At 39.2% G+C, this 14,368-nt stretch overlaps 1 protein-coding gene across 1 annotated transcript; it reads left to right on the forward strand.

Annotated features, from left to right (window-relative positions):
- Positions 1 to 9,092: 9,092 nt before the first annotated feature.
- On the forward strand, positions 9,093 to 14,121 carry LOC131887342 (testin-like). Its single transcript, XM_059235929.1, has 7 exons — positions 9,093 to 9,381; positions 9,989 to 10,348; positions 10,450 to 10,684; positions 11,183 to 11,337; positions 12,770 to 13,379; positions 13,454 to 13,717; positions 13,786 to 14,121. Exons 2-7 carry the CDS (start codon positions 10,194 to 10,196, stop codon positions 14,026 to 14,028), a joined length of 1,662 nt encoding a protein of 553 aa, XP_059091912.1. The 5' UTR covers positions 9,093 to 9,381; positions 9,989 to 10,193; the 3' UTR covers positions 14,029 to 14,121.
- Positions 14,122 to 14,368: the final 247 nt, after the last annotated feature.

Raw genomic sequence — 14,368 nt, forward strand, 5'->3', positions numbered from 1 at the left:
TGTTCTTAGTACCATGTCTATTCTTTTACAAAATAAAAAGCATTCATTTGCATCTTTGAGTCAATATTAGATTTTACCCCATCAATTTTCACCCTTGACATTTTGCTTAATTTAACCAATTTTATTATAGAACTTAATTGCGATGTAAAGAGTCATCTTTACATCTCTTTGGTTTCGGTGAATTGCAAAAGTAAAGAAAATGATATGCATGGGCATTCTCCTCACACAGTAGTCGGTGGGTGGGACTAGAATGGTACTCTTTCCGGTGACAAATCAACTGATGTCTCGAGTCTAAAAGCTCCCTGAAAGTCTGTCATCGATGGTCCGGGTTCATCTTCTGGTGCCGAATTGAACATTTTCAATTGGAGGCCAGCAAACTGGGGTCCGCTTCTTCATGGCTAGACGGTCAGAAGCTGCCTCCCGTAGAAGTGCAGTAGCTCCTATCGTTCCTTTGCCTCTTGTAAATCCAAATTGCTCTTCAGGAAGTAATCCATTTTCTTCCACAAATTTAACGAGTCGGGTATTTAGGAGGGTGGAAAATATCTTCATAAAGGGATCCTGTATCGCAATAGATCTGTAGTTGTTTGGATCAGACCTAGCGCCGTTCTTACGTAAACAGAAAAACAAGGTTGAATTCAGTCACCTTTTGGGCAATTGAGCGGATTTTAGGCACTCTGAGAAAATCCAAGCAAAAGCCCCCGCCAGGCAAATCTGTTAAGATTGCCTAAACACTTTGTGAAGAGAGAAACAAAACATCAAATGCTTTTTATAGCGTGAAAAAAGGAACGAGTAACGAGTATTTTTTTTTTTTTTTATTGTCTTTACAATCACACCCGATTATAGTTCCTTTTTCGATAAAAGGAAATGACTGTAATTTCGTTACTTGTAATTTCGTTACTACTGCCCTGAAAGTAGGGCCACCCTGTAAATTATTGGTGAATAGATTTTTTAATGAGGTTTGATCACCGTTTCATGAAGAAGGTAACTTTTACTTAAATGGATAACAATTAATCTGTTTGCAACTTGAACCTTAAAATTTCAATTTCGGCATAGCTTTTTATCTCATTAACTAGCTAAACATGAGAAAAAATATGGTGGGAGTTCAAAGAGGGGTCAAATGTAATGATTTCGCCAAAGTACTCTCTTCTGAGTGAAAGTCTCTTTGTGATCGTAATCAAATTTGAGTAAACCGGTAACCTAACTTCCCTCTAAATGATAGATATCAATATTGAGAACCTCGAAATATTTTCATGGTGGTCCAAGTCCATGATTGCAAGCAATGCGTTAATGAACTACATTTTCAAACATCCAATGCAGTTTTTTTTATCCCACCTAGCATGTTGGTTTGCAGTAGTTGGGTAAATTTCATGGCATTCCTGTTTTCGGCTTGAAACGTCGCATCAAGCTTGACTTTCACATTCAAATAATAACCTTTGTCTCACAAAAATTCAGATGGCATTCTTCGAACAAAAGAATTTTCAGGAGGGTTTTGAAACGGTCAGTGAGGGACAACATTCATGCTCGTATCTATTTCCTTGTTTCAAATAACAATAAGACCCATCACAATGCAGAGACTTTCCCCGTTTTTTGCATAAATAAAAAAAATATTCCGCTTTTTCTTCATCGGAAATGTCCATTAGGTAATGTCGGGAACGGAAATGAAAACGAATGGAAGGTACGTTTAGATGAAGACACAGAGATTGCTAGATACCTTTTAACAGGAGAAATAATCTGATGGCAAAAAATGGACTTGAGGGGAATTTCTGTAGAAAGAGATGAAATGACCCAAAACGATAGAGGACGGAACAAAATGACAGCCCATTTTTTTCAGCCTCCTTCACCCATTAATTTGCTTCAACGTATTATTGGTAGGGAAAACTCCAGTGTTATAAATTTGGAAACATTTTTCAAATCAGACTTGGGCAAGTGTTTGACCACCGTTCCAGATCACCGCTATTTTCAAAAGATAGCCAAAGTTGCCTACTCCGGTGGATCAGATATAATATGAATATATTATTATTTATATTATTAAAGAACCACTCAAGACATCAGATGAGACCTAAAAAGGGTATTGGTAAGTGGTGAGAAAGAAAGAAGAGAAAAAAAAACGAAAAAAAAACAACACAGAGATGGAATACGATTATGAGATATTATGGTTGAATAAGAGCTATAATTTTCCATCTGGAAGTGTGAGGGGTCAATTCCAGTAGCGGTAAGGAAGCCAGTAAAAGGAAAAAAAAAATATGCCATCAAAGATTTTAAAAACAACTCTTAATTACTGCAATATTTATGAATGATTAGCTTCTTTCAATCTAGGTTCCTCAATTCATGAGTTTCATCTCAAACAAGTCCAATATTAGATGATAATGAATCGCACTGGATCATATAAATACCAATATGTATAGGGCTTGTAAACTTAGTTACAGTATTCAATGGTCAAAAGGCTTCAAGTAGAAGCCCTATTAGCTACAATGAATGTGCAACTTTCCTCGCCAATCAGAATGGTGCTTGAATCCGTCAGACTCTGACTATCTTAAATATCAAAGATGTGTTTGACACGAAGAGGTCCTTGATATTGTCTAATCTGGCCCTATTTGCGTGCTTGGACCAAATTTAAGCTTGATCAGACTCAAGTGGAATTCACTAGATGTTTGGTTGTAAACTGACGCAAAATGCCTTCAACGAATTAATATTTTGTGCCACCATTTTCTGAATTCTAAAGTTAAGTTAAATGGCTTTTAAGAACATACTCATGAGACGCACGACTTGAAACGTCAAGAGAGACATTTGAAAATGACTTTCAAACCTCTAAAACCTTTCGAAACGATTCGAGTCTCATAAGTATACAGTGGGAAAAGTGCAAGACAGCCAAGTATTTTAAAGATAAAAAGTAACGCAAAAACTCACCTGAAAGTGGAACAAAAATGTTCAAAAGGGCCTTGGCCAACCAAGCGTCATTTTAGTTTGATTGAAAGCAAGAATAGAAAAGGGATTCATTTCATCCCATCAACCCTCAATTGTTCTCAATTGTTTGTTTTTAGATCACATGGTGTGGCATTCCGCTTGATCCAAATCCTGCAATTCAACGACTATGCTGAATCTCTTCAAATGTATTGTCCAACCCCATGTAGAGTATGCATCTCCTGTTTGGGCAAAAATGAGCTCTGCAGGACTTCAAAGAATAGAGAAGGTCTAACGAACTTTTACCCGTAATATATCTGGCATGCGTAACCTCTCCTATTGGGAGAGACTAAAACGGCTAGGGATTTATAGTACTCAATGAAGATATGAACGATATCATATTTTATATGGTTTTAAATGCATTCACAAAGGATGCCCAATCCGGGAGTAGATTTTTATCTAGAATGACCGTAGGGGTATAACGTGTCAGGTGAGAGTACAGTTTAGGCATATAATGAAACGAGACTAGTCAAAACCATGAAGTTCTCGTTTATTCTAGATAGAGCGCCTAGGCTATATAATCTTTATTATCTTTTACACTCCTGCCTTTGACGATTTCACATTTTAGATGATTCAATGCCTACTTTTAAAGCCGACTTAAATAAGTTTTAAAACACGATACCAAATCAGGCTTACATACACGACACATCTCAATCGACCAATTCTAATTCGTAGCAGGATAACATACTTTACCTTGCCCCGTGGGCAATTCATGTCTTCCAATTTTTTACCGGGGGATACCATCCCCTGTATCGGCGGAAAATCCGAAAAAACATGGTGCTTTGATAAGATTTCGAGTTCAAAATATTCCAAAAAAACTTCCAAACAAAACAGCATGAAAACTAAGACTACTTAAAAGTAGTTTAATGTTAGAGAGTGTAGTACACCGTGAGAAATATGAGAAGAAATTCTTCAGATTTTTTTTCCTTTTTATATTATAGCTATCATAGTGACTTAACCCCCATTCAACTGACCAAAATTCTCTTTGCTCTTTAGTCAAAAGTGTTATTGTTAAATGTCTGAAAAAATATTTTTACGCATTTTACCCCTCCCCTATTGATTAGTCATCTCTACAACTCTTTACTGTCCTAGATATTCTCAAATGTTAAAGTTATGATGGTAACTCAATAGTTCAAACTAAATACAGGAACAAAGAGCTTGGATACGCTCAAAATATTGATTTCAGAGCCCAATATTGGTCCGGCAATTTCATGAGTAGTCAATGGAACAAAAGGCAGTCGACTTCAACATCAGAGATTGGCAAATACAAACGGCGAGAACCTTCGCGATAATAAGAGGTGAACCCATGATACCGTTTTTTTTTTAAATTGATGTATCCTTGTTCGACCATTTTCTGTCGAATGCTCCCTTATCATGGTCACGTGGTTTTTTTGAGCGAAACCCCTGCAACACATTTTTTACTATAAGCACTCTTTTTATATTCTTATCGCTCATCTGAACCTCTAATCAGACTATGGCTACATGGATCTTTCTCCCTACGTCTGTACAGCACAAAGTTGGATGTGTATTGATATTCCCTATGAAAACTCAAAGCTACCGTTTCGTAGGTACATGTTTTTAAACCCTGCCGTCTTTGTGTATTTGCCTTTATGTCGAGAGCATGCACTTATTCTGAGATCAAACCATCGAGTGATGCTTTGTTTCCTTTCATCATATTCTGAATTGAAGCTTTTGGCTGCACTCTTGCAACGTTTCCTGATTTATGGTAGACTTCCTTTGACGGAAGAGATCAATGTTTCATACACGAAAATCATAAAATGGGAGCCAATTGCATTTATGATGATGTCGACATAAAGTGTATCTAATGTAATGCAAATTGAGCTTGCATGCTCAGCACTAAGCTTCCGTATTCTCGAAGAAACGGGGTGGACTCGCGCCAATGATTACACAATCAACTCAAAATTAGTCTTAACCTTAACAAAGACAACAAAGGAGCAAAGAGAGCCTCTAAACGTTTCTTCAAAGCAACTAAAAATCTTTCTCTTTTGAGACTTTTTATGTCACCTGAGTCATATTTCGTGTCTGTCAATGCGTTAGCTCAAACATGAGTTGTACGCATAATCAAATTCGTTGTCATGCCCCCAAGCAAAATCGGGCCTAAAAGTAAAGGTTTGTTGATCTGAAAATCCAAGAAAAAGCTTTTTAAAGCAACATAACTTATAATTCTAAACAACATGTATATAACTGCCCAATGCCTGGAAAAAGTGGCTAATGTTTAAAAGAAAAAGTGCAACCAGCAAATATCTCTATATTTGGGGCTAAAATCGTACTCTTGAAATGGTGTATTTGGTGAATGTGAGTATTAGTTTACAATTAAGTGGTGTAATAAGGCCACTAATTGAGCTCTTGCTTGAATCAACCATATCAAACAAGATACAGCAGGCTTTTTTTCAACCTTAAAGAAAATTGTAAGACATACGCCTACCAGCAGCCGCTTACGAAAAAGTAGACGTATTTAGCCAAAGGCCAAAATATTGTTGAGTAACTGGGCCACTTTGTTTCTCGAATCTTCCATTGAGCGACTTCTGAACACTAGATATACTTCTTCATAACCTAACAAGAAATCAAAAAGTTAAAGTTGATTCATCTTTCTAAAAGTACAGTTCCATAGATTGCCACCAAGAACCTATTCCTGAGTGTGCTTGATCAAAAGCGTCACTCTAGAAACCTGAACACGAGTCCTTCTCTGATGTAATGTAATAAAAAAAGAACTTATCTCGTGGAAACTACTAGTACTGATGTTTTTTCCCTCTACTCAGATGACGCATCGTAACAAACCAGGATGTACATTAGCAACATAGAATTTCATTGTTCTAAATCATGGGTGACAGTCGTCTTTTTGAGAGGTCTTTTGACAAGACTAGCAATTGCACTGACGCGTGAGATTTGCTTTTAGCCACTGGCGTCACGAACAAGCTAATGGGTGTTTTATCGTAATGGGCTATTTTCAGCAATGAATAGTGTTGAATGCTTTTTGCTTGATACATTCGTACCTTTGTGTACGACTTTCCAATGTCGCTAAAATAAATCAATGCTGGGATGTTAATGTTTTTATCACCATCAATCGGATTTTAAATGTTTCTTTGAGGTTTGTAGTTTCAACCTATCATATTGAAATATGCATAAAAGCAATTCAAAATGGGCATTAAAGCTCACAAAAGAATTACCTTAAGGTAAAAAGATGGGGCCAAATTCAATAAAAGGCTTTGAAGTGAACAAAATCGACGGAATGGAATATTAGTGCAATGTCATGACCTGTTGGAGCAGGACCAATTTATAAAAAAAAAATCAAGTTTGTTACAAATGCAACTCAATTTTCTAAGACGGATAGCGCATATTTTGGCCGTCTTTACCCTTTACAACCTACCATCAACGACCCGCTGCTTTTGTCATTTTTTTTGTAGTTATTCAGCCACGCCAAGTGCATCCGATTTAGGCCTAAAGAGATGATGAACATCCAAAGAAAGAACTTGCTCAAACATGATAGTATTATGCTGTGGCGTTCTCTTTTAAAACTTCAAGAAAGTATAAACATATTTTCTTAACGTTGAGTTACTTACAATACGTGCCCCAAAAAAACTCAAAAAGGCAAATGCAACTGGTCAATCACGTCTAAGTTTCATCTATTACTTTAAAGCAAATCAAATGTTCTTCGAGAGTTGATGCTAATCAGAAGAAGTTAGATCAATTTTGGCATTGATTTAAAAGAGGTTCAATTTGCATCTGCCCGGCCAACGAAGCACACCATCGCAAGGTTCATTTTCTATAGGGCTTGTAAAGTGAAGGAATTTCAAGGAAAAATGTGGTGTCCGTCACCCTGATTTTTGGCATTTTGGGGAGGGAGAACTAGATGATAAACGTTATTCTCCACCGATTAGGGAGAACTAAGACAAACATCAGAGACAACTCTCACCATCTGCCCATTGAATTCTCAATAATCGAGTGATTTTGAGTGCGCTTTGTTATAAAACCCAACAATATGAACATGTTTGGTGTAATTCGGTGAACACACTATCAAAGTGGCTCAATACCAAAATGCTTTTTGCTTAGACAATGAGGCAAAATGAAATAAATGTCAAAATTCAATGCATGCATAATAAGGTTTGGCTGGGCATGTTGTCTTTGATTTTACTCCATGGAATAACGTCAGTTGTTCATGAATGCGTTCACATGACAAGCCCTATTACTTATTCTATGTTTGGGTGTGACTTAAACGTATTTGCAATATGATTAGAAACTATAAATTTAGCAAACGAATAATAGTACACTATGAGGTATTCAACGTCTTCGTCATAGGTTCCTTGAGAAGGATAGGAGGAAGGTATCGAACCATAGACCTCTCTCATGCCAGGACAAAGAGCTAACCTTGGACCCTGATTTTTTTCCAAAAGAAGATTAAGAATTTAATTGTGCCCTTTACTGTACCAAATGTTGCAAGGACTGGATTTGATTATGTTACACGCACAAATACGAGTAATAAATCACAACAATCTTATGTGAAATTCATATTGTTTGCCCTTCTTTTTACTGATGCAAGAACCCAGAGCATTTTGGCGAGTGGTTTCAGTAGTAAAGGAACGCCTAGGGCAGCTTCTTTTAAAACACCTTGAGCCATACTACTCTATACTAGCTATTTGCATTAGTCTTGAAACAATAGTTCAGTAAACTCAAAGAGGCGGCAGATGTAGCGGGAAAAAATACGTTTGGGATTGCATCGTTGCTTTTATTTTTCTTTCATTTGTGCATTTTTTCAAAAAAAAACATCCAAATTCCAAACTCTACGCCATGGCTTACATTATTGTCAATAGAGGTATGCGCTTAGATTTACAATTTTCCTTCTAGACATATTTTGCTCTAGTTCCAATAAGAACGGTTTTTATTTCTCTATAAGTTTCTTCATATCTTGCTAATAGGAACTCGCTTCCGGTTATCTATTTAAAGGATCAATCGCAGCTTTAACATCACAGAAAGAAAATGATAGATCGATTTAAGGCATGAACGGCGTAGATCGAGTTGCCAAAAGGCGTCTGGCATCTTTGACTTTGAATCCGGCAAATCGAGTTATGTGCAATCAAATCAATTCCTCACAATGGGTTTTTTTCTCTTTGAATACCAACTTACTTATCACTGGAGAGTTGCTGCTTTTTTGCCGAGGAATTTGAAAGTAAGCGAAATTCCTTTCAATTTGCCACAAACCGCTTCACAATTGGAATGCAATGAAAGTCTTTGTATAACTAAGATGCATTCCAGGGTGAGATCAGATTTGCTCTAGTTTCAAATGCAAAGAATACAGATCTAAACCGGTTGAGAGAAGAAAGGAAATCTCCAACGCTCAATCACTTGCATATTCATTTTCTCATTTCCCGGTCTCTCCTATCTCATCTCCAGATTCCTGTTGCTCAGGCTGTCGGTATCTCTCACACTCACTCACTTACTCACAGAGTCAGCCCCTCGCTCGCTCGCTCACCTCGAAAGAAAAGCCTCAACCGGCATTTGATTTTTTTTTTACCATGCATGAGCCTCACCTTTGTAGGTAAGCTCAGGTGACTAAGTGTGTCTGCTCCATAGTTGCTCTCGAAAGTGATCAGGCCCTTTTTTTTATCATCTAACATGGAGGACATCCCAATTCTGGAGATGAAATGTTGTTATCATATCAGGATAATTATATGATAGTCTCGGATATCATGATGAGGTGGAGGGGAATGCACAATGAGCTTAGAAAATAATACAAGTTGGAATGTATTCAGCATATGTGATACCTTTCCTACCTATGTTCGTCATCAGTTGTTTCCATACTGGCTTCTCGGAGCACTTGATACCCTCTCTCGCTCTGTCTCCCTTTTCGTCCATTGGTGAAGTCAACGCCATCCACAGTTCACATCCATTCAGGCCGGTAGGTAGGTATATGTAAACCTCTTCTCAGGCATGAACTGATGTGGCTTGCGGGTTTAAACTTCGAAGGTAGCTTGTGATATGTTCAGGGCGTGCTCGGAACGCTCCTTCTCGGACAGATTAAAGTTGCTCTTTGAGATCTGAAATTAACCCCCTATGCTCGCTCCTTTCCAGTAGTAAATGAGGGAGTGGAGTGTCTCAGGGTGAAGTTCTCGCTCCTGATCCCTCTTTGGCCGTGAGTTACCGGATCCGTCTCCAAATGTTGACTCATCAACGAAGTATTTTGAAAGTGAAAGGACAGTTGAAACCACTCAAAATGTGGCACCGTTATTGGTAGTTCGAAAACAAATGTGCCTCGCTTTTGCGACATTCTCACACATTGAGTGAAACCTCTCAGTGCCACATGTGACATTCTGTCTGTCATTTGGGATATTCATCTTGAAGTGAATGCATCATCGTGTTTGTTTCGTCTGTGATGTAATGTTCAACTTCATTTGAGGACCGAGAGTGAGTGCGATTAACTGGGTTATTACATAACACATTTGCGTGGTGAAGTATCTTTTTAAGTGGTGAGGGAGGGTTTGAGAACTGGATTGGTCATCTAATCCTTTTCATTCATTATTTGCAAGACAAAAGCAACAGCAGAATGATATCAACCGAGCTTGCCAGTCTTTTCTGTCGAAAAAAGTCCAAGCCAAGAAACAGGATGTTTGAAATAAATTGCGGCTGATAACTTCCCTTGAAGCATAGTGATGATATCTTTTTAGTAAAAATGACGATTGGCAAGTCGATCATTCCTTGAAAGTTGCGGTGACTTCAAACGAAATCATGACAGCCACGTTAACGAGATTAGAGGGCTTCGAATAGAATTGGAAATTCGTCGTCATGATTTTACTCCATAAATAGCCATTTTACACGGTTTTCATCCACTAAATGATTTCTCAGTACAATTCCAATGTCATTTTGCACATGATAAAGGCATACCTTTCCCAATAATGAATGGGCTGTTCTAATATTTGTTGCCGTTCATTATCTAATGTGCGACCGTCGTTGATAGTTGAGGATAAGTGCAAGTAGGTCTGTGATTGAAGGTCTATTTACTCACATGTTTCAGATAACCTGCAGGGGGTACGCAAGCAAGTCAAGCCTTGCGATAAAAGTCGTTGGATTCAAACTCAACAAAAAGAAACAAACAATTGTCCTTTTACTCATCAGGGGACGCCTCCCGTGAAAAAACTGGAGCCATTTTCTCAAGTGCCACATACCTAAATTGAATTGATTTGAAAAGGTTCGACTGCGTGGGAAATGTGGTATTAGAAATGTCTTCTGAACACGGATTTCTTCAGCCTAATCCGGCTTTATTCGATTTGGAACAAAGAAAAAGGAAGCCAAGATTGGCTCACGAATTGGGTGAAGGCGCCCAATGCGCCAAGTGTGGCGATAGCTGTCCCGGATTCCAGCTCCACTTTTGGCGGTAAGCCCCTCTTTCTAATGATATGGGACATTGATGGGAATTACGCCATGGAGGAAGGTCCAATCCGAACTCAGATAAAAGAGGATCAAATCTGATTACAGGAAAGTTTGCATCAATTGCCGATGTGGCAAAGCCGAGCATCATGTTGTGGATCATCAAGATCCAGGTTTCTACTTCGTGGGTAAAATCTTTGACAGGCCTCTCCGAAGTTATGAAGAGGAATTGGAATTCTGTTATGGAACAGAGGAAGGGAACATCCACGGTCACAACCAGATGCTTGGAAAAGAGCGTAAAGTCAAATTTGATTGGGTACCTCCGAATATCTCCAAAACATTGGTGAGTTCTACGGAAAAAGTTGTGAGGGTTATTCAAAAGTGACAGTGATTGTTCTGATGTGTCGCAACTTTATGTTAAGCATTATTAGGAGCTGTCGTTTACAGTGAATGGAACAGAAATTGGCTCAACCTTTGAGAAAAAGATGAAAGCGGCTTATTTGACAAAAGAGGCAATGTTATCAAATAAATACACCCTTTTCTCGGATCTCTTCCATCCATTGTCTATGACGAAACGAAACGTTTAGCCCAACGTACCTGTCACGGCACTTGTCAAATTTGTACCATTCAACGTTTTCAATCATTTTGAACCACTTTGTCATACCATCGCAAATAATTACTCCTGGAACTTAGAAAACACTTCCAATCGTCGTAGGAACTTTGAATCATCGTAGATTGAATATACTACCTGATTGGTGGTAATGCCCAAGTGCCATTGACTAAAGTGGTTTGACGCAATTACGAGCGATCCGAGACCTGTCATTTCTAAATGTTGTTTTAGGCCAAGAAATATTTGGATACCCTGCCAATGAGTGCTCTCCCCATTGCCGGAAGCGAAGGGGCTCAACTGAGAAAGCAACAACTGGAGAAACAATTCCCCGTGCACGACATTGAACCCAATGAGTGTCATGATCTGTCCCCTGGAGAGATTGAAAAGTAAGTTATCCACTCTCTAAACTGTCATGTGCTCGAACCACAGCCAGAAATTTGATAGTCAACCGCTGATTCAAAAGTCAGATGGGGTTCGCTCAGGAAAAATATAGCTTCAATAGGGAGATTGAACCTAAGGATTGACAAAGCACGGCCACTTCATATGGACTATACTGCAGCCCACGAAAAAGTATTACGATATTACTAAAAGGTGTTGAAGTTTAGGATATAAAATGTATTTCTGATTTGATTTTGACTGGATTTCTTTAAAGTGTCTGATTTGCGTATTTTAAAGGCTAAAATTTGCACAATGATTCTGTCTGTAGCCATTCCTCAAGTAGAAGGTATCCTTGGCTTCGATTACCGAAGACCATTTTTGTACATTGAATTTGACCATTACAATTTGGGAGAAAATGCCAAGGTAATTACCAGTACAACACAAATGAACTTTATCAATGAGACTCGGTTTCACTCAGAATCTGATCGGTGTTGTGTTTTTACTAATCTAACGAATTCCTCCCTTGCCTAGCAATGAAAAAGTCAGGGTCATCTCAAGTTAAAATGCCTTAATTACTGAGACATCATGCTCATTTTTAATATCTGGTTGTATGAGGATAACAGTTAGATGACGAGAGGATGTAAATGATGAGAATCGCCCACAGTTTGATGACATCTCATTCCAATTTGGCTCAAGTTAATGCAAAACACGCTACAACAAGGGAGTGTCAACACAAATAACTCTTGATCTTTTTAAGCATGAAATAAGCATTACAACGCCTTGGCGACCCCCCCCATCTAAAAATTGATTTATTTATTTTTCGGCCATCTCGCAAACGAAATCTTCCAACGTCCAAACGAAGCAAAACAGGCTCGGCCAAGAAATAATTGTTATGATTCATGGCAAGTTTTTGAACAGATCAAATTTCCCCCTTTCTGCAGCAACGCCGTTGTTCTTTTCCAAGCAATATGAAACTTTTGCAACATAAGACTATCTAAACGAAAGAAATTGGCTCTTGGTCCGAGAAAAATTGGATCTCTGAGCATCGAAATCCTATCAACATTGCTTGAACGAAAATATTTTTAATGCTCTTCAAGTTGCTCGATCGAGTTATACGTTGCTCAATTTCAATAGCTGAACCTTTGGGAATGCCAAGTCCAGAAACACACACAGCTCCTCGAGCCCAGACTTCTCTCGAGACCAAAATTGAACCTTTGTTTCCCTCATGAGACCTTCTTCCCCTCTCGGAAATGGATTAGTTAGGAAACAAAAAAAACTTGTTGGAAACAATGTTTCGAGAACGTTTATTCTAACACATTTCCTGGTCAGTTTTTCCTCCACGGAGCAAAGGTCACGTTCCATAGAGTAAATAATGTAGAAATAGTTCATGCCTCCTGAACATGATGAACATTATTGAAGTATGGAAGATACACATTTCAGCATGGAAACATACGTGACCAACGTGAAAGAAAACGTAGTTGGTCAAGGCCAAGTGCTCGAGATTGGCGGACCTTCGTCAAATGATGATGACTTCCCACCACCTCCTCCTCCGGAGCTTCTAGAAGAACTCTCATCGCAATTGGAACGCGATGCCCAAGTCAGTGGAGATCCATGTGGAACATTTTTCGCCAAACCCCTGGGAGCTCTCTCTGCTTCAGGTCCAAAGCCTTATGGGTCCACTTCATCATCGGTGGGATCATCTCGGAATGGAACACCTTCACCCACGTCGTCTCAAGAAGAAATGGCTGGGAGGCCGACAAGAATGCTGAACCTGGCTCGTCCCAGCGAATTTGGAGTCAAAAAGTCCACCCAACAGAATGTATCCATGGGCAAATCGAGCCCTCATATGGCCGGTGCATTAGGTAACCCGGGATCCCAACACCAAAATCAAGCTCTGATCACCCCAGTTTCGCCATCAGACTCAAATACAATGAAGCATTGTCAGTTTTGCAAATTGCCACTGGTTCTAGGCGACGTGGCCATTTTCGCTGAGAGAGCTGGTCCCAACAAGTATTGGCATTCCAGTTGCTTTCAATGTCACACTTGCAAGGTACATTGGAGCCCACAGGAGCCTTGATCGAGATAGGATTCTCCAACTATGATGAGATAATGTTATTTCTTTAGGAACCATTGGTGGACCTTTTGTATTATTACGAAGATGGGCACGTGTATTGCGCTCGGGACTACGCTATTAAGGCCAAAATTCCCAGATGTGACGCTTGCGATGAGCTGATCTTTGCGGCTGAATACACCGGGGCCGAAGGTCAGGTGTTCCATTTGCGTCACTTTTGCTGCTATGAATGCGATCGACCTTTGGCTGGGCACAAATATGTCTCGGTCAAAGAGCAGCCCCATTGTTTGCTCTGCTACCAAAGTAAACACGGCAAGGTAAGGCATGCATTTCCAGGTTTGACATGAAACCAAGTCATTTCAATTTCCTTGTGCTCTTTTTTAAGGTCTGTCGGACTTGCGAGCAATATATTGACCCTCAAGAAAAAAGGCTGACCTTAGGTCAGGACCATTGGCATGCCAGAGACGATTGTTTCTGCTGTGGAATCTGTCAAACTCCTTTGGTGGGCAAGAAGCTGACCAAAAACTACAACCAGATCCTGTGCAGTTCCAAATGCAGCCTCGAGGCTAAAAGAATCTTTGAGAACGAATCCCAATCCTTGGTGGCCAATCGGAGCACTCTCGTTTGAGTTAGTGGCCATCTCTTAAGTTAACGTGGATGTTCTCCGAAATAAATCGATTTATGCAAATACCATGGAAAAATAGAAATGACAGAATCATCAGTGGGACAATAATCACTCAACCTCGTCAACGGTTCTTTTCGAAGAACTCGTTTGAGGGTTAAAGTCAGTTTAATATTTATTATTAAAGCTGGGCAAGGCAGTGGACAACAAGATGACGAGAAATCATGTTTTTCCAAAACGGCGATTTCATCAAAATCGACCGGAAACGCCAGTCAACATTTGATCCAAATTTAGAACAATTGCTCATCCAGGGTTAGACACGTTTCCCAGATTCTTGATTTAGTAC

The sequence above is a fragment of the Tigriopus californicus genome, chromosome 9 (genome assembly GCF_007210705.1).
Source record: "Tigriopus californicus strain San Diego chromosome 9, Tcal_SD_v2.1, whole genome shotgun sequence".
Lineage (NCBI taxonomy): Eukaryota > Metazoa > Arthropoda > Copepoda > Harpacticoida > Harpacticidae > Tigriopus > Tigriopus californicus.

Bases quoted from the DNA above. Each gene is read 5' to 3' on its own strand.
- LOC131887342 (XM_059235929.1), top strand. From the start codon at position 10,194: ATGTCTTCTGAACACGGATTTCTTCAGCCTAATCCGGCTTTATTCGAT. The intron at 11,338-12,769 runs GTAAGTTATCCA...TACACATTTCAG, and splicing joins TCCCCTGGAGAGATTGAAAA to CATGGAAACATACGTGACCA. The intron at 13,380-13,453 runs GTACATTGGAGC...TTATTTCTTTAG, and splicing joins TTCAATGTCACACTTGCAAG to GAACCATTGGTGGACCTTTT.